Below are 20872 nucleotides of genomic sequence, written 5' to 3'. Positions count from 1 at the left end.
GGAGTGAAGAAAGAGTTTAACGGATTGTTAGTGAAACTTGTAACTGCAGCTCTTCACTTACATTGTAGATGTTTGATGTACCGAAGAGGAACTTTATAAACGTTCTAACAGAATAAAGTTCTTAAGAATTTTCTCCACAATTTATTTTATCAACCTACATTAAACATCTATGGATAAAGTTTCCTTTCGAAAAAAAAACATCAAGAAAGGAAATTTTTATCTACATAATAAATAATATAAAATAGGATAATAAATTCCAACAATATTTTTAAATTAACATATAAGTGTAGGACATTTTTAATCTATGCATACAAGTTGGCCAGATATATTTCGAACTTAAATTGTCTGCATTGGGTTTAAAGGTAATCGATGGTCGACCGCGATTCGAAACTGATGTATTTACATTATTTTCTAGCCGAAAGACCTCTGAAAATTTGAATTCAGCTTAAAATTTACTAGTTCTCAATATCATCTCTATTCCATACTAGCACTAAGTTCAAAATAATATAACAAAATAAAGGATTTAAACCTTTTTTTAACGCCAACTTTGTGTTTGAACATGAAATAGAACCGAACCACTGTAATCAAGTCATCTCGTTTTTTATAGAGTCGACCTTCTTGCGGTGAGTGAGACAAAAACACCGGCTAACGGTTCGAATTTCAAACCGCATTCGATGAGCTCAGCTGTTGGATTGGCGAGTGCGGAGATGGAGGCGTGGCAACGCAGCATCGTGGCCCCCACAGATGTCGCTCTGATCCAAGCAGTGCCGCGTTCAAATTTCGAACAGTTGAATGCGTATTGTAACTGTTCGCCGGCGAATTTTACCGCCACGCGACGCTTTTGGCGACGTTGCCACTTCGCGCTACGAAATACAAGGTAAATTGTAGTACAATAATTGTAGCCCCTAGTACGCGCACGTGAAGAGGGCGCAATGAAGCCTTTCCTCGCTGTGTTCACATGATCGTGGAACTCTCAAAGCGTATGTTATTTAAGTGTACCACCCTATTTCAATGATAATTAATTTGCATACACGACACTACGATTATTGACTTTGATTTTTTTACTCGAAAACGGATTTTTAAGCATACAAAATATCGACTTATGCCAATAGCCTGTATTTAAAAATATTATCCTATCTAAAATCCAATTTAAATAACTAATATATTATAATAGGCAATGATGAACTTTAAGTTATACGCAAGTAACGTTTTATGTTCAATGAAACTTGACAAGCTAAAAAAAATCTCGATTTGATTGGAAAAAGTTTTCTTTTTTTATATTAAAAAATTACTAAATTAGTTCTATCAATATAAATGAATAATTCAAAATAAGCAATGAAATATATGACATGTGAACTATTCGAATTCTGTTTACAGCAGTCTAGACTAGCAATTCGCGTTTATTAAATAGGTCATCAGCCGAAACTCGCGACTCTCAATTTCCGATTGTATACCAATGGCATAGAGTCTATTATTGATTGGATAATTAGTTTGGTAAATCTTAATCTGTGAACACACGGTGCATTTTCGCACATAGCTCATTCCGATGGTGTAGTACAAAACTAGATATATGTAATTGTAGTACACTTATAGGATCGTTAATTACAATGTACGATGCTTGACTACACTTGTCCCTTAACAGTCTAATTGACTGTGTTAACGTTCATTGTAACGTGTTAATGCAACACTTAATTAGTTCGCGGCACATCACTAGAATGAATGAATGAATGAATGAATGAATGAACTAGTCCAGCTACGTTCTACCCATAAATATTAAAAATGAAAAGAAACTGCGACACTACCATTTAAAGAAATGAATCGTTTTGCTCACATATAAAATACTGTACTGTCCGTGTATAATATGAAATGACTTGTTTGCTCTCAGCGTAATGTCCAGGAATAATAAAGAGTTAAGTCTACTCAGGAATTATAAGATGCGTCTTACACCTTCAAGCACTTTTTGGAGTTACATTTTTTCGACCATTATTAATAGCCAGTTATTTTTTTTTTCAATGTAGATTTTAGTAATAAAAGTCGACGCTTTCAATGTAAATATTGACAAATCTGTTTTTCCTTTTTAATTTACTTAGTAATATTCAGTCCCTTGTGATCTAGCGATTTTATTTTTTTTATTAAGCTTAAGATAGTTTTTAATTACTTTTGTGAATAGTTTCTTATCATTATTAAGATAACGATATTTAGAAGAGTACTGGACCAGATTCGGTTTCTTTTTAAAAATTATAATTTTTGACTTAATGCGACATAAATTTATTGGGACTTCGGGATTTTATTGTACAAACTATTTAATATATGAAATTTTTGTGTACAGAAGATTATTATTTGCACTTTATTTTTTTTCGTCAAACACATATTTTTGGCTTTTATTACATTTTTTATTTTACTTAGACAGTGATTTTTCTTTTCTCCTTATCCAGCTGACAGAAATACATACATCTAACTAAATATTGAGCTAAAAAATGCACATATGTCTGATCATTAATTATAGAATGTCTTTGATGTTAAGTAATATAAAATTATACCAAATAAAATACGTTCACAAAATACACTCCGTTATTATTTATGGACCAAAATATCAAAGAAGTCCATTTTACAAAATTCGACTTTATCTAGCAATACAGTAAGTTCATTTTCCCAAGCCGCACTGTTTCGGTATTTCAAAGTAACAGCAACATTTATCGTAAAAGTCTTTCTTCTCTCAAGTTTCCCCGGGTACATACAGAGGTCTCTGCCCTTTTACTATCGCAGGGTTTTCTTAGTAACAATTGCTGCGGGTTTGTATTTCGAAGGGTGTGGCGTGGGGAGGCTTCGGAGGGATTCCGCCCAAAGGGGTCCAGGGCGGCCTTGTTTTGTTACCCTCATTCGTACCGCGAATGCGATGCAGTTGCAATTCTCGTGATTTTCGCCGTCTACAATTTTTAATTTCAAATTTCGCGTATCCGTTCGCTGAATTTTTTGTTGTTTGTTTTTATATTGCACAAATACCAGTGTCTGTGTCAGTATTTTGAATTTAAATTAAAAGTGAAGTAAATTTAAAGTTCAAAAGTGAATATTCAAACTAAATTTGTTTTAATTGGTTGAATTATTGTGTTGCATTTTGAGGTAAATAATTTGTAGTGTACATTTTTTTTGCTATTTATAAAATAAATATACCACACTTATAAAATTATCGTATTGAAATAATGAACGATTTGCAAAATTTAATTTTCCTTAATTATATTATTGAAATACAAAAGTTATTTCGAATATAAATAGCTTACTTTATTGTGGGTATCGGAGTTCTACACAACATTAATGAGGTTAAAGGTTATGCGTGTAACATAATTAAATTTTATTTTATCAATATAATTTTCAGTTTGACATATTTTTGTTCGCGGAAACGGTATGGTCATTAAAATTATCGATACTTAGAAACTAATGCTAGCTGTTAATAATATCGTAAAATTTTAACGGCTTCAACGTCGCAAAGCCTCGTACCGACAAAGCGTTGTTAGTTCGGTAAGGAAATATGAGATAACATTTATAAAATTGTACTCTTAAATAACAAAAAAAATAATAAAACACATTAAACACTGTCAATACACACATGTCACATTAAAAACTTTTTTCATCTGATTGATTTTTAGTAATCTAAATTACCTAAATTAATAGTACATACCAATAGCAAATTTCCTAATGAAATATCTACATATATAAAAGAAAGTCGTATTAGTTACACTATTTATAACTCAAGAACGGCTTTACCGTTATGCCTGATAATTGGTTAGGAGGTAGCTTAGAGCATGGAGACGGACATAGGATACCATTTATTCATTTTTTTCGAATTTATGCGTTGAAGAGCTGCTTTTTATTTTTTTAACTTTATATATTTAACTTATTTATATATTAAGTTTTTTTATAATTCTAATAAATAAATAAGTAATAATTAATAACATTTTAATCCCAAATCATGACTACATTTTTTGCATGTTTTATCCTAAAAGGACAAAGAAAGCTATGGATACCTTCTTGATATGGATTCTATAAAATATCAAATTTGTACAATCGTTTAACAACAAAGTTCCGTCTATCAATTGTAGCTTACAGCCAATATATGCAGCTTATATCTGACCAACATAAAATGCCTTGTTTTTTATAGCTCCTAATATTAAAACCTCCGACTTTAAAACACCCTTATCAAAACGAACAGCGGCGGTAAAACTATATTTACAATGGCTGTAAATAAACGCAATTCCTGATAAAGAAAAATAAATTCTATTTATGATAAGATAAAACTGAATTTTTAATCACCTACGGCTACTCTGTTAAATAATTCTCGGGCTCAATTCATTGTAAATTCGTAATTAAAACTATAATGATAGCGTGAACAAACCACGCTATGGTTTTTATGTGAAGCTTCGCTGCTTACCTTATTAATGCTCCGAAAGCTTATGCAGCTTGGAAAAACTTCTTTTAGATAACATATTATTATTTCAAATTCGTAGGATTTCTAAAAATTATATTCTATTATGAATCGCCCGCGACTTTGTCAAAAAAAAAAAAGCTTATGTCGGCGTGCATGAGCTACCTTCGCGTCGAAGTCCCGTCAGAATCGGTACAGCCGGACTGAGTATTACCCAGAAAAATGGCACATAGTGGTTAGGCAAACATTTTTATAATTGATTATTCGTCATCAACGTGGCGAATTATGCGTACGAAATACATTTTTTTTGTTACATGCAGACCTTCCAATTTTTATGAAGTTTATATATAAAATTCTCGTGGCACAATATTATTTATCTTAGTCTTCCGAAATGGCTTGCTGGACTTGTTTTCTACAAAAATACTAGCTGTCGCCCGCGACTCTATCCGCGCGGGATTAAAAATAGTTGTTGGCCGATTCTCAGGCCTACTCAATATGCTCACAAAATTTAATGAGAATCGGTCAAGCCGTTTCGGAGGAGTATGGGAACGAAAATTGTGACACGAGAATTTTATATATAAGATATATACATATTCTGTAGATCTGAGAATCTACTAGCTACTATTTTTTAATCCCGCGCGGACGGAGTCACGGGCGACAGCTAGTTTTGTACAGAAACATACTCGCATAAACCTTATTACCGAGTCGCGTAAAAATATTCATATTCGTACATGAACACGGTCGAAGGGATACATTCGTTTATTTTATAAAACACTTATGAAACATGTTAAAATGTTCAAAACTAACTGGCAAATAAATTATGAACAAACGGACATTGCTTTATACTTCCTCGTGATGTCGTAGTGTTGCAAATGTTAAATTATTTAAACTCTGCATAATCTCTCACTAATTAATTAGTGATCATTTGCTTCATAAATTGAAACTGTTAATATATTTTGTCATTCAAAAGTGATTCTTATAACATAACTGTAAGGTTCATACATTAGATACTAAAACAAACATTTGTCATAGATTATTTGCTTGCAACGTTTATTTAATGTTAAGCATTCGCTTAATTTTGACTGAATTTGGATATTTGAATATTAAAAAGACATCTATGATTTTAATTTCACTTACACAAACAAGTACGTACAGTTATTTTGTTTGGTTAATATTTAAGTTGCCAACCAAAAACCACAAATACGTACTAAAGGATTTTTTTTAATCTTCATCTTTTTAATGTTATAAGTTATCTAAGTATTTAAATTTAAACTAAAAAAAGTACTGTTATAATATTTGTACAAAATTTTCAACTTACATTTATTTTATATAAGCACATAAGCGAACTATTATTAAGTTAACCTATATTAAGTTAAGGGTGATTAGGCCAAAGTCAACCACGCTGGCCGAGTGCGGGTTGGTTGACTTTACACATATCTTTGAATTTCTTCTCAGATATGCAGGTTGCATCGCAATATTTTCCTTCACCGTAAGAACGTCGTACTTATGTACATATGTAAATCAGAAATCGAAAAACACATTGTCACATGTCGGGATTCGAACCCAGGACATGCAGATTGTAAGTCAAGTGCTTGACCCCTGAGCCACCGACGCTCTCTATTATTAATTACCTAATTAAAAATTAAGTAATCCTGTCTATATAAAGAAGGTACCTTAGCTGAATGTCAAAAATGTCAGACATCTCTGGATAAAAATATAAAATATACAATAACTTTTAGTAGATTATTTTTTTCAGGTTATTTATATTTGCGCTTCAAAGTTACGACGCGACGTATTCAGATAAGATCATTAGTGAAAAAATATTTTTGTAACGCCTATTCTTGATACAAAACATCATTATATTGTTAAAATTCGTCTGAAGTTTAATAATAATTTACGATATAAATATGTGGTATTAAAAATAATAGTACTGTAGCGAAGAAAAAACAAATAGCTACTTGAACATAAAATCGCGATGTTAGATTGTCGAAACCATTAACGCTTCTTATCTAAAGGCTTTGTATAAGTGGCCAGTGTTATGGCCAATTGATTGGCCATTTAACGTTCGCTGTAATAAACTTGTAAGCTATACGATAACTAGTATTGAGAGCACAAACGTCGCATTTGTGATGTGTTAAAGTATTGAGTTGTCGTTTCTACTTATATTTTAAAACAGTGTTTTCGGTAAATATTCTCATTATTTGTAACCTTAAATTTAATTCAATATCTGTGACATTTTTAAATGATTTTTGCAACAAAAAATATTTGAACTTTCGTGAGACGTTTCTATAATCTAATGAGTGTTTAACCGTTCACATATTAGTTTAAAAAAATTGACTCGCGAAATTGTTGAATCGATATAAGTAAATTGATAAATAAATTAACATAAATTCAGTTAGATTATTTGTTTTCTTATGAGATATTTTTAAATGGTATTAACCATTTGTACTATTCAAATATTTACAGGTAAAATAAAAGTTCGGGAATAATCTTAGTAATAGAGTAAAATACAAATATAATGAATAACAACTCAACGGCTTTTTTTGTTTTACTAGAGGTTACAAAGTTATTCCTCAATTACTTAGGTAAACTTAAGGTCGATCAGTATTGTTTTAGTTCGTGATTTTCTCACCCACTTGCGGCAAGCTCTCGTGTTCGGCCAAGTCGAAAACTATTGTTTACAGAATATAACAAAATTATGTATATCCCATAATCACCCACGCAACTTCAACAATAGAATCACGTTTGGGGTTTAACCTTTCATAAGTCAGATGATGAAGTTATGATAAAATATTCTGCGATTTTCAATAGTTTTAGTATAAAGAATGCCCAGCAGTGGGCGTCTCATGGCTGAGTAGATAGAGTATAAACTTTCCGTATCGAAAGAGTTAAATACTTATACCTACACGTCACAATTATGTAGGTACATATATAACCCGTAAAGTAAGTCCTTCATAGGAGGGACGCATAGAAGGGGAAATATTCTCTTTCTGTACGTCTCCTCGATCGATTAAAGGTAGACAACGCCTCTGCAATTGCGGATGTCTACACGCAGTGGTCGCTTAGCCATTCCCGCGAATTCAAGTGGCCGCTCGCTCGTTTGCCACTTTATGACATAAAAAAAGTTTGGAAAACGCGCCGCCTGTACCTTATGAAAATTATAAATAGATGTGATATACAAGTAGACGTAGCAGTAATTCAATTGTTCTAATACACTGCCTTTACAAAAAATATTACTTACATAAAGAATTTTCTTTCTATGTATTTTCCTTCTCTAGTTCCTTTATCATATATTCGGAGAAGTGATCAGTGACCTGAAGAATTTACATTTTAAAACGTACACGACATTCGGTCCTCAGACTGAAATAAAACGAACTTTAACAGGCTCCATTGTCTCTTCCAATAAAAGAGCGGTCTCGTATAAGTTTCCATAGAAATGTATAGATAGTCCATTGTGTACGGATGCTGATTTGTGCCAGTCGCATGGAGGAATAATAAATGATATACTAAGGAGCTCCGAGATAGGGCTTAACGTTGAAAACTCGAAGCGTACGCCTGTTTTATAGTTGATTCTTGCATTCAAAGTTTATAATAGAAAAGCCTTGTTCTCTATATTCAATGGTACTTTCAATTCGTATAGGATGTTCGTTTGAATATTTATATTTAACCTTTAATGTATTAAAGAAAATACTTACTTTTAAACCTTTTTTATACCCTATACTTTTAAAAATTGATTCTTTCCGCGTATCTATAATAATTTACTTTTATAAAAGTATGCTAGTTTGAAAGATCTTTGCATTACAATATTAAAATAATAATATAGTAATCTGCTTTCTAATTCAGTAGGGGATTGTTATACCTACTCTTAAAATGTTATAAAAAAACTTCATATTGATATTAAGCATCGACTATTGGGATGGGCCCTTAGTCTTATCATTTTTTTACTGTTAGACTTTTTTGCTACTTCTTTTTAAATTTTCTTAATTAAAGAAGTAAGTAAATTTGTTAAAGGAGACATCTTTAAGGCGTGTCTTTGAAATTGCAAGCGTATTTAAATTTTAAAGACATCAAACGAAATAGACTTTTTAAATAAAAATGTGCGCCAATTTAAAATTAAAATAGAGTCAAATGTAAGCTCTGACCTAAGGTCATATACATTGCCTTCTTTTACGTTTTTCAGTGAATACACGGAATATTCTAAAACTCTTTTATTTATACAAAACATTTACAAATTATTTTTCATTTGTAATTAAACTGGGACACGGACTACTTATTTATAACAAAAACGACGCACAAAGATATGTACATTTTAAACGAAAGAACTTTTATCAACGAGAATAATCAGTGACTTGCTTTATATCATTATCATCATTCGTCTGTCCATTGCTAGAGTATATGATCATATATTAATATTAATAAATAAAGCCGATATATAAACACGGCTAAACACTCACGTATAGCCGTGTTTATATATCAGTTTAGTATAATGTCTCACGAAAGTTTGAATAATTTAATAAATAAAGCCTCTTATTTTTTTGTCATGGTGAATCAGTAATATATTGTGGAGTTGAAGTGGGTGAACAAATATTAAATTAATTTGACATCAATATAATAAATACCAATAAGTGTTATCTACAGAATCTAATGTTGTATAAACAACGATTCCTGGGAGTAAATCTTATAAATGAAATATGGAATTTTTTCATCGAATGCCATAACTAACATGCGCTAATAACAGGATATAGTTACTTCGTTATACATAACTATAACTCGTGTTTCTCATCCGTCAACAGGTTTTGCTATTACAAAACAATTGGAATCCTGCTTTGATTCAATCAGGCAAAAACAGATCAGTCAAGTTATGTCTGCGGCCATCGGCAACGGAGAACAGCCGGCGCAAGGTGAATTGAACCCTGTTATTTGAGGAACAGAGTCCGTTGTGGGCGGCACGACGGAGCAGGAAACCATGCTTAAGGAGAGGCAGAGTTTGGAGGGGTCGCCTGCTGCCCCAGACGAGTGCGCCGGCTGCGGGGGGAGGATACAAGACAGGTGAGATGATCTGTATGCTCGTAACCGCTGTAGACATGGCGCAGAAATGCACTAAATGACATTACAAGTAATTGAAATGCAGCAATAAACTGATATGAGCACACGACCTCGCATAGAAATGGAAACTTTAATAGTTATTTTACAAGCATTATAGATTGCAAAATGTACCGGCTAACATGTAGACGCGCCATTATCAACATGCCTACTACTTTTTATTATTGCTTGGTGTAGTTGTTCGGTTAATATTCATATACAAATGTACGCAATTTTTTTAAATACATAAGCAATTTGTTTCATATATCTACCTTGTAGCTTTTGTCCTTAATCGTTTTAAAGTGACCAGGCAGGCTAGTTTATTGATGTCTATTTTAACAATTTCACTAGGTTTTACCTACTAGCGGTAGACCGACAGTGGCATGGTACTTGCTTGAGATGTTGCGAGTGTCGATTGCCACTTGACACCGAGCTGACTTGCTTCTCCCGAGATGGAAACATCTACTGCAAGGACGATTATTATAGGTAAGCATGAGCATCACTTTATAAATTAATTTTACATACAATACATAATATAATAAGGTAAGTATAAAGTTCACTGCGAATTGCTAGCGAATATTAGCTTGCGAATTGCATAGCTTTGCATATTATATAAAATTATATACTTTGTTTGGAATAAATGTGTGTTGATTGTTCATTTCGGTATAATATTATCTCACTCATTCCCATGAAGACTTTACGAGATCATTTCAATAGCAAATTCTTACATTTCAGTTCAAAAATTGCATTCTTTTCTGTAATTAAATTAAGACATACTGAGTCTACTTTTTTTTTTAAATTTGCTCTTTCATGTTACCGTTTCTAGAATTTTGATATATTCATTAAAATATCCGAAGAAGGAGAAAAAGTTTAAAATAGTTTACGATAATTGCACGAAAAGTCAAGTGTGGTGGACATGTCAACATGGGGTTGTAATTAAGGCGGGCGGCGTTCGGACCGTCACTCACGATCCAACACACTTGTGAAGCTCCCACACCTGTCGAACACACCAAATACATTATCCATCTGTCTCATTCTAACGAAAAATTCAGTGTACTTTTTAGATGGAAATAACTGCTTAATTTGCTCACAATTTTTACCTATATTTACCTAATATCGTCAATTAAATATATTTATTGTGATTATCAGATCTCTATAAAACGCATCAATCCCCAGAATCGGGTTGAAATTTTTCTTGGAATGTTAAAAGTTCAAAAATTAAAACTTTACTTGTAAAAATAATTTAAAAATTCTTATACGGGTCTAGCCCGTAAAGAATCGAGTAACAGATTTTTCCAATACTTAGTAATCGATTTAATAAAAACACACAGTATAAATGCCTTTGTAAACCGGGGGTCAAATCTAAAAGAAGTTGGTAAATATTTTCGTAGGTGGGGTTGTTTGAGTGGAGCATATGGTATAATTGTTATATTATTACAAATGTTATTGCTATGAATGGAATATGTTCCAGGTTTATTATTGACAAGAGTAATGTTACCTTAAAACAGATCATTAGAAAATTTAAAGAAAGTCCTATAAAGAAGCCATGTTAAGATTTTTTTTTGGAAAGGGATAGGATATATGGAAATTTCAGTCTATATATTATCTTTTATTTCAATTTTATTAATATATCTTGTTTAGATTAATTATAACTCCATTTTAGCAATTTCTGGTGACCCTTTGCTCGTATGTCATCAAATACTAAATAGGAAAATATCGCGTCGGCAGTGATGCGTTCTGTCTATCTGCAACTTGGATTCTGTAATTTCTTGTCGTATGTATACTGCTTTTATCTGCACCAACTAAAGCATCTTGTTCCAGAATGTTCTGCGTGAAGCGCTGCGCCCGCTGTGGCAACGGCATCACCGCTAACGAGCTGGTGATGAGAGCACGTGACATGGTGTATCATCTAACTTGCTTCACTTGCTACGCGTGTGGTACTCTGTTGTCCAAGGGCGACGTGTTCGGTATGAGAGATGGACTAGTGTATTGTCGTCCGCATTACGACAACGCGTGTATGGACGAATACTGTGAAGACGATATGAACAGCGTCTACAGGTATGTTCGAATAGTTCAATATTATAAAGGATTACCATAAACTTATTATCGCAATACATTGGTCAAATAGATACCATGTTAAATAATATTACATGTCAAAGTTACGTTAGAATTTTTTTTAAATTTCCTATTCAATTATACAGTACACTAGTATAACAGATGTCACTATTTTATATATAAAAAAATTGACCTAATTTTACTAAGTGGAACTAGTTTCATAAACCAATATCATCTCAGAATTTGTCGATACGTACAGTCCCCAACAACTGCAAACTAGACGCTACTACTCTTGTAACTATCGTAGTTACTCGATTGTTAGTCTCAATTTGCTTCCGTTGGTTCTGATTGGGCGGATCGAACTCTAACCACATAACTGCTATTTCATGAATTTGTCGTCAAATTATTACTTGTTACCAAGATGTTTGCAGAGTTTAGTTGGTACTGGAATCACTAGTGATAACTATCATAAATCAAAGGAAAGATCAAACTGGACTCTAATGAGTTTGATCCTTTAAAATACGTATATAATAATTCCTTTCGACACAGGTGTCAAGATATGCACAGCGAAGGTGGTTCTCCATCACAGTTTTACAACGGAGGACCAAGTCTCAAAGGACGTCCTAGAAAAAGAAAACTGGCTCAAGGCTCACCCGAGGACATTCAGGTGCAAACCATGCGAATGACCAGCACAGCACTCGGTAAGTAAGAAAATGCAAAAAGAAAGTAAAGCGCCACTTATAAAGCGAAACATTGTTTTCATCCAAAGCGAATGTTAAACTCACAAATTTAATTAAAGTCTGCCAGTCAGTAAATATTCACTCGACTGAAAGATGTTTATAAAAATTCTATTTAATTTCCCTCGGCATTTCAAAAAGAAATTCAAGCTTTCCCGCTTTCGCTACCCTTTGAGACAATTTCTGTGAGGTTGCGCTTACGCCAAGGTAAGTTTCGGAGTAAACACGCACTTACGAACGTAAGTACTATGAAACTTACACTCGCCGTGTATTCTATAGTAACTTTTTTGTGGAAACGAGCACAACTGGCAAATTTTTACATATTTCATCGATAGACGACGGTCGCTTCATATTTAGCAGAAATCTCAGAAGGGAAAGCACGACGCGTTACTCGCGCTGGCGTCCCAGATGTCAATTCATCCCAGTCCGACCGTAATCACGACTAATGAATAGGCGACGCATTGTCGAAATTGCTCTCGTCCCTTTCTCGCGCAACGTGAGGTAGTAAGGCTGAGCGGGAGGTGGGTAGACGTGAGCGTTGGGTCTCCTGCCGGGGTCGGTCGTCTGGATTATTCTTTATAGCGTCGAAATGCGAAGCACTCATTGAGTTGGATTCAGTTTGTGTGACTCCTCGACCCGATTAATCATGACGCTGGACTGAATGGACCACGGGACGACACTTCGTTATACTTTCCATTGGCCATGAGAGTTTACGCGCTTGGTAATGCAACTGCATCGCCGCTACATGCATGGTTGCGGCACTGTACTCTGCTCTAAGTTAGGCTAAAGTCGCTTACTTTTTAATTCATGAATGTAACAAAATTTTAACAACTGAGTGGAAATGTGTTTCCTATTATTAATTTCTAAAGTTACTTCAACATTTTTGTGTGGAAAATATTTTCTTTTATATTTTTTGCGACTTGATACAAGCAAGTTAATTAGTGACGTAACAATTTCTATCGCGAACACCTTCACTTTTGCTACAAGTGTCTACACGATGACTGCTTAATTGAATGATCAATTAATCAAATGAAACATGCTAAAAGTGCCCTTAAAGTGTAGATGAATATGCATATAAAATAAAATTTTACTTTGTTAAAAATTATATTTAGTGCAACGTACAGAAACAGAACACGAATAAGTGGCTTCCCGCCAACTAATACTCTTTGTTGGCACAACAACGCCACTCGAACGTTGCGCGTGACGGTGATAATGGTAACTAAGGGCTCTTCAAAAACTACGTGCCTTATCGGAAATCGAAAAAAATCATATCTTAAATACGTTGTCATTTTTCGTCCATATATGATTTTTTTTCTGTTTTCAATTTGCATTTTAATTTTAAATTGCATATAAAATTACAACTGTTTATTAACTGTACTAAATAATTTAGATTAAACAGATAGGATTTTACAACGTTATGCAGATTATGTAAAAAATTCTAGTAAAATAAAAATTAATTATAAAATTACTATAAACTCATTGCACGTAACATTAAGTCTCAGAAAAAAAAACTCTAGTTGTATATTAATATTACAATAGAAATTAACATCATATTACAATATTTTTTGTCCATTTTTTTAAATTCTATTTTGTATTTTTTTGCTTCAAAGACTCCTTACTATACTGCAATAGTTTAGTGTAGAAGTTGTGAGAATAGATAAGACAAGCAATAACTGGACCCCCCGGTTCACTTAGTAATTTATTAATTAGATCAACATTTCTAAATGAAAGGCAGATGTATGGCGGGTTCTTCACGCGGAACGACTGCCACAGAGGCCGTAATAGAATTTAATTTTAATTAATAAAATTTAATAAAACAAAAAAATACAACGCGTGGTGTTCGAAATGACATTCCCGACTCTTATCTCATAATCATCGGGGTCCGTCGCTTACGGTAAAAAAGTCGTTTAGTGTTTGAAGCCATTTCTCATGAGCGCACCCATTCACACCTGCGGTAGCAGACGATTGCTTATGTTTGGTACACAAGTTTCACAAGCCACGCCGCGCAGGTGTATAAACAAATCTACGCGACACTTATTAAACTTAACATGCAATTATAACATTGATTAAAATAATTGGATCGTTGTATCTGCATACAACTTCGATATCAAGATAATCTCTATTTATTATAAACACCGAGTACCATTTCCATTTGTTTACCTCAAAGTTTATTGAAGATATTATTAAACTTGAAATTAATTCTTCTACGTATTACGTTTCATTTCATGGAATCCAGGAAATCCAAAGTTCCATGAATTCAAGCTTTTTCATGGAATTTACTTCTCTTTATGAAACAAATTAAACTGGTAAACTGCTAGCATACCGGACAAGACTATAATATAAATGACTTTGAAAAGACTTTGGGATACTATCCATCGAAAGGTACTCTAGTAATATTTCCTAAACATCAAAAGCTCAATTAACCGTGTTGAAAACATCTCTATTAGCACTAAAGCGCTGCTTAAATTGTATTACTTTTATAAAACTATGTTTTTTTTATATTTGATAGACAATTATAATTACTAAAGTCGGTTTACTTTAATTATAAATTATGGTCTCATTTAAATACGTACTGCGCTTTAAAATTTATTGAAATTAAAGTAGCACCTGTACAAAACATGAATCAATATTTAGATCATTTTACCGACTCCACACATTTTAACTTTCGATATTGTTTATTGCTATCGTTTTATAGAAAAACATTTTAAGGTTAATTCGTATATATAATTTTCTATTAACTACCTTTAATCACTTAATATATGTAAATTATTGACATCGCTTGAATTCAACCATTTTATAATTAATCATTGCTAATGTATTTATTTGTCGTATCTTTTTAATTTATTTCTTTATGTTCAACGTTTTATTTTTATTTATCTTACTTGGCAACAAAGTTTTTGTCAATATTTCAAATAGAAGCTCTATATATTTATAATTCTAAAAATCTAATATTTTAACATGATTTGAATGCAATGAAATAGATAATTAAAGAAATTAAAGAGAAATCAAAAATATAAAGTTTGTATAAGGATATCGAATCATCATGATAAGTGCCCACTGAGGGGTTAGGGGCCAACCATAAGTTAAGGATGACTAAACCATAGTCAACCATGCTGGCAAATGCGGGTTGGTTGACTTCACACAAATCTTTGAATATCTTCTTAGACATGTGCAGGTTGCATCACATTTTTCCTTCGCCGTAAGAGGGATAAAAGTACACATGTACATCGAAAATCAAAAACACTTTGGTATATGGAGGGATTCAAACTGAGCATCTGCTGATTACAAGTCAAGTGCTTCACCTCTGAGCCACTGACACTCCTTATTGAGTTATTGCGAATGTAGATAACTAATTAGGATATACGTCAGATACAATTGTCATACTTAACTTTCTATCACAGCCCTGTACAACTTTTAATTGCTATAACTTTTTGGGGGGTGAGAATATCAGATAAAAAAATAGAAATAAAAGAAAGCGTTATGCGTATTCCTCTCTAACTGCTACTTATTTATTGCTCGGTGTTGCTACTAACAACTTTATTGAACGGATGTCGTCAGATAGTGACCGAAGATAACAGACATTCCAACGGACTGCAGTCAAAACACTCCGGACAGGATAACCTCGACTTTATAACGTGCCTTTGAGAAAGTAAAAGTTTAATGTACCAGATGTAGTTTGAGAAGTACGTTTGCTTTACGCTACGTCATTTAAATATCAGACATTTTTACAATATTGACTGGCAGTTTACCAAAGAATATGCTTTTGTAATGTGACCAAAAATAGCGTTAACAAAATCAGATAGTAATGTAAAGTTAATGGATAGAACGAAAGCAATGTTCAAGTGTTTTGGCTAATATTTCAAATTCAGTCATCATTATTTTAACGTACCCAACCTAGAGACGTAGTCAACTAACCGTACCACGCACGTGTGAGTTGACTAAGCCTCTATATTACTTAATAATGAGACATTTATTTCACTTTTAAGAAACTTTATAGACTCTTAAAGGTTGTATACCAAAGCTTATTATATACATATGAAAAACACATAGAATACCATTTATTCTTCTGTCTTCTGAAAAATCTCAAGCAACTGTAAATAAATATTGTATCGAGACAAGTACACGCGCTCCTAAACCAGCAGCTTTCGTTTCACTTCTATATCGGCTTACAAGTCCACCAAATTATTTTTTATTGTCATGTCCAAGGCATAAGCTATCGAGTTTAATTATTTAAATAAAATCAAATCCGTTTTAGCATTGTTGATTTGATTAGAAAAAAAAACAATGATACTATTTCATAACTTTTTTACATGTTTGGAAAAAAAAACTAACTACTTAATTGTTTACTTAGTATACGTAACGTCTGCAGATTGATGAGCAAACAATTTAAAAATTGCAACTTTAAAAGATTTTTTTTTAAAACCGCTCTCGCTTATTGTTTGTACCAATCCACCGCGGCGCCTATCACTGCAATAAAACACGTATTCCCGCGTAGCTCCTTTATTTTTTTTTACAACCAATCGTTAATATCGAAGTTTTTACGACACCAATGCTTTATTACTATTTTTTTTGTCAAAAGCTGTTTACGTAAAGTCGGTAACATGTTAATTCTGTCAATAAAATTGAAACAATTTCAAGTGGTATCAAACTGGTCGCTTTTATGATTAGGTCGGCATTTACATCGGGATTATGTCCGTTGTAAATTATAGTTCAAAATACGGACCGCGTTGAGCATAGATAGTCCAATTTTGGTTTATTGATTAAATACAGGTTTGAGTTATATGAACTAATAATATTTTAGTGTTTAGAAATGATGAAATGTATCCTTAGGGACTGTTTAATTAACTATTAACGAATCTAGGCTATTTCAAATCGATAACAGAATCGTTATTACAAATGGCAATAATTGAGAGATTCTATCAATTCTATTCTAACCGTCGAAAATTCAATAACGTTACAAAAATAATTAAGCTATGGTTTAAAAAAATAAATGATTGAAACATATGATTATACATTAACATTAGAGAATTATTAAATGGCCTCATGGAACAGCGGCGTTAAGGGTCGCTAGCCACCCAACTGTGTTAAGGATATAGAAATTAATTATTAAAAACCACTGTTCTCTTACAACACGACCGAACCGGCCATTAGCAGATATCATTCACATCGGAATACGCCCAATTATCGGTACATTTATCATCGCATGTTATTTGTTTTGACGAACGTGTAAGCAGCGGGTACGAGCTTGTTTCCTTTAATTATTAATATTCGGTTTTTTGGTGAAATTCCGTTGGCTATTTAACGAGCAAGACGAGTGGATCGAGCTGATAACTTCAGATAAGCTTCACGCTTTTTGCTCTTTAATGTTTTTAATTTGTCAGACATTTACTGTCAATCATATCACGTATTATTCTACTTGATAATACACTTAAAACTGAATATAAATTGTAGTAGTTAATTGGCGTAATCGTCTTGCCAGACAGCTGTACGTGTAAGTTCTTAATTTTCTCTTTGTGTTACTGCACAGATTCCTATCTTGAGTTAGAGTAATTAATACAACTTCTGTCTTCCGAAATATATCGGTGTAAATTTCTTGGAGAAGTTCATAGCTTGTGCAAACGTGCGACATCGTAGCTTCCGAAGCGAATTAATTATTCCCGACACCTATCTGACGTTTACTTTGAAGTACTATAACACATCTTTAATTTGCACGACTATTATTCATTGTAATGTACCGACAGAATTATCACATTTGTAAAAAAATATGAAGTGAAAGATTTTAACCAGAAGAAAATAACGAAAGTTTATTGGCACTACGCCAGTTGAAACTTTGGTAAGTATAGGAAGTCGGTGGGTAAGGCTAGCAAAAAATAAATTGATCGCGATCCGTGAACCAAAAACCGCAGTGCGGAGGTGTGCAATCAAATTGTTTACTAATCCTCGCACTTCCTCTCACCAACAATGGTCTTGGAAAAAGTTTAGGATGTGGCGACAGGCAGACAGTGACCGATACGCTACAATGCTACTATATACAGACAGACAAAGTTTCTCCACTATTCAAAGTCTGATACCGACGCCGCGCCGCGCCGGTCGGCACAATCTGAGTTTGAAAAGACTACGCAAACATAGCTTCTACAAACTTTGAATAACTTGGATCATCTCAATATTTATATCCGAAAACAAATAAAATTATTTCTTTCTTTCATCTCGACTTAGCTTCAAACTTTTTAACTCCATATGTAAAGATTTTAACAAAACACGTGTGAAAAATTCTTTCGTGTAGCATAGATTCTTAATATAAAATCGCAAAATGTAAATCTCATACATTGATATTATCAACTGAGTAATAATTAGAAATGGCATTGCGAAAAATATTACATCTGCGCACAAGCTAGGCGAACAGCGATTTTATATAATAGTAACAGTGACGAATTTTTACTATCGAAAAGAATTAGTAATCTTAATTATAACTATTGTTTCAGAAATACTTCATAGGGGTGATTTATCTTCGTCAATGGAATCGTTGGCTTACGATTCTTCAGTGGCATCACCCGGCAGCGTGTCGAGCCACACTCAACGCACCAAGCGAATGCGAACCAGCTTCAAGCATCACCAATTGCGCACCATGAAGTCCTACTTTGCGATTAATCAAAACCCTGATGCCAAAGATTTAAAACAGCTTGCGCAGAAAACTGGTCTATCGAAGAGAGTCCTACAGGTCAGTTGAGATAATTAAAGTTGAGTAATGACAAAAAGATCAAAAGAGACAACATAGACTAGGTTTTGATTTTTATTCGACGTTTACTAGATATATACATTTCGTTAGAAAAATGTCTGAATTTAACAGGTCTGGTTCCAAAACGCGCGAGCTAAGTGGCGACGTAACATCATGCGTCAAGAATCGAACCAACACGGACCGATGACTGCGAACGGCAACCCAGGCCACTCGGGTACATCACTTGTACCAGGACCGGTGTCGACGAACGGTGTCCCTTCTACCATGATGTTGGCCGAACCTATCCAAGGTATAGACGACATGAGAGTACATACTCCTCATCCGATAAGTTTCAACGAATTGTATTAATAATCGATAATTAAAATCGAGTTATACATTACTCGCTTTGTATTCTTTCAGCACTAAAGATACTCTATGTAGAAATGTTAAATAAATGTATCATGCATCAATGTATCACTTCATTGGTCTTATAAGATTAAAATACATGTTGTGGTATCAAGTTCATTGACCTCGAAAATGAACCTTATTGATTAATAGGTAATATAATCACCATCGTTAATTAAAATCACATATATTAATAAGATTTATAAAAAAAGATATAGAAGTATTGTTTGTAGTAATCCTAGCAAAGAGATCTAACTCTTTGCCTCACGAATATCAATGTAAACGTAACATTAAAAATGCAAAAAGAACAATCGGTCTCCTTCAAAAACACTGCTGTTCTTTACAGTAATTACAGTAATTATAAATTACAGTAGATGTATTTATGTGCTTCAATGTATATGTATTTTGAAAACGCTGATTTCTTAAATTAGATTATTCCATATTGTTTTAGTTTTATTTAAAAGCTTTATGTAAATAAAGTGGTACTAGTCAAAAGTAGTGATAGAAAATTATATAATATTTTATTTATGTTAAATTTCCACGTAGATGTTTCAAATGAAAATTGTTAAGGAATTATATATGTATGCTACATGCAGGTCAGTGTTATTATATATATTATAATTTTTAATTTAAACTATTATATATATATGTAAGTTAAGCTCTCGTAGAATGAAAATGTATGTTAAATATAATTAAATAGTATGTGTACGAAATAAATGTTTTTAAAGATTTTTCTTCTAATGTAACACGATCACTTTGTTACATTTAGATGTTACAAAAAAAAACTTCGTATGTAACTGCATTTTAAAGCTATAATAAATACATTCCAGTATTAATATAATTACATTGTTTTTACTTTTGTTGAAAAACTTGTCATAATTTAAGAAAGAAAGACATTTGTATTTATTTTACATTTTGTAATTCAGTAATTGTTGGCGTCTATAGGCTTGATTTGATTGAAGTCTAAGTACTTGTTCATACTTATGAGAGGATATCTCCAATTCCGGATGTCTAAGGGGAAGCGGTCGCTTGGCAGTTTCGGTGAATTCAGGTGGCCGCTGGCTCGTTTGTTACCTAATAAAATACAATAAAAATTACTTTGTTTGCCGCTATTAAGATGTGAACACTCTCATACGACGCCATATTATATTCGTAATATGTTTGATAGACATAATATTTACATACCTCAAAAGCAAAACAATTTCTGGTCAAAGTAATACTTTTCCTTATTTTGTACCAAAGCCGTAACAAGGTGGCGAAAGCGTTTATATTACTTATGTCACGTGTATCGTTTAAGATTTCTTAGTATCCGATCCAGACTGAATTTAATAAAGTTAATAGTTTCTGGAAACATTCTTTAAAAAAAATACATCGCGAACTAATGAGATTTTCTAGAAATACATCTGTAGGGAATTTAGAAATCTTACGATAGATATTTTTTACTGAGACATATGTATG

At 32.9% G+C, this 20872-nt stretch overlaps 1 protein-coding gene across 4 annotated transcripts; it reads left to right on the top strand.

Moving 5' to 3' along the window:
• Positions 1-777: 777 nt before the first annotated feature.
• Positions 778-19979, top strand: ap (apterous). Of its 4 annotated transcripts, none has more exons than XM_013324179.1 (7): positions 778-877; positions 9214-9469; positions 9854-9988; positions 11324-11560; positions 12107-12258; positions 18777-19012; positions 19142-19979. In XM_013324179.1, the coding sequence occupies exons 2-7, from the start codon at positions 9387-9389 to the stop codon at positions 19376-19378; spliced, it is 1080 nt and encodes a 359-aa protein (XP_013179633.1). In that variant the 5' UTR covers positions 778-877; positions 9214-9386; the 3' UTR covers positions 19379-19979. The 4 variants fall into 4 exon arrangements, with proteins under 4 accessions (XP_013179633.1, XP_013179634.1, XP_013179636.1 ...); XM_013324180.1 differs by lacking the exon at positions 778-877 and adding an exon at positions 885-980; XM_013324182.1 differs by lacking the exon at positions 778-877 and adding an exon at positions 3005-3120.
• Positions 19980-20872: the final 893 nt, after the last annotated feature.

The sequence above is a fragment of the Papilio xuthus genome, unplaced genomic scaffold, assembly GCF_000836235.2.
Source record: "Papilio xuthus unplaced genomic scaffold, Pxut_1.1 DF825017.1, whole genome shotgun sequence".
Classification (NCBI taxonomy): Eukaryota; Metazoa; Arthropoda; class Insecta; order Lepidoptera; family Papilionidae; genus Papilio; species Papilio xuthus.
This window is presented reverse-complemented; position numbering and strand designations above follow the sequence as displayed.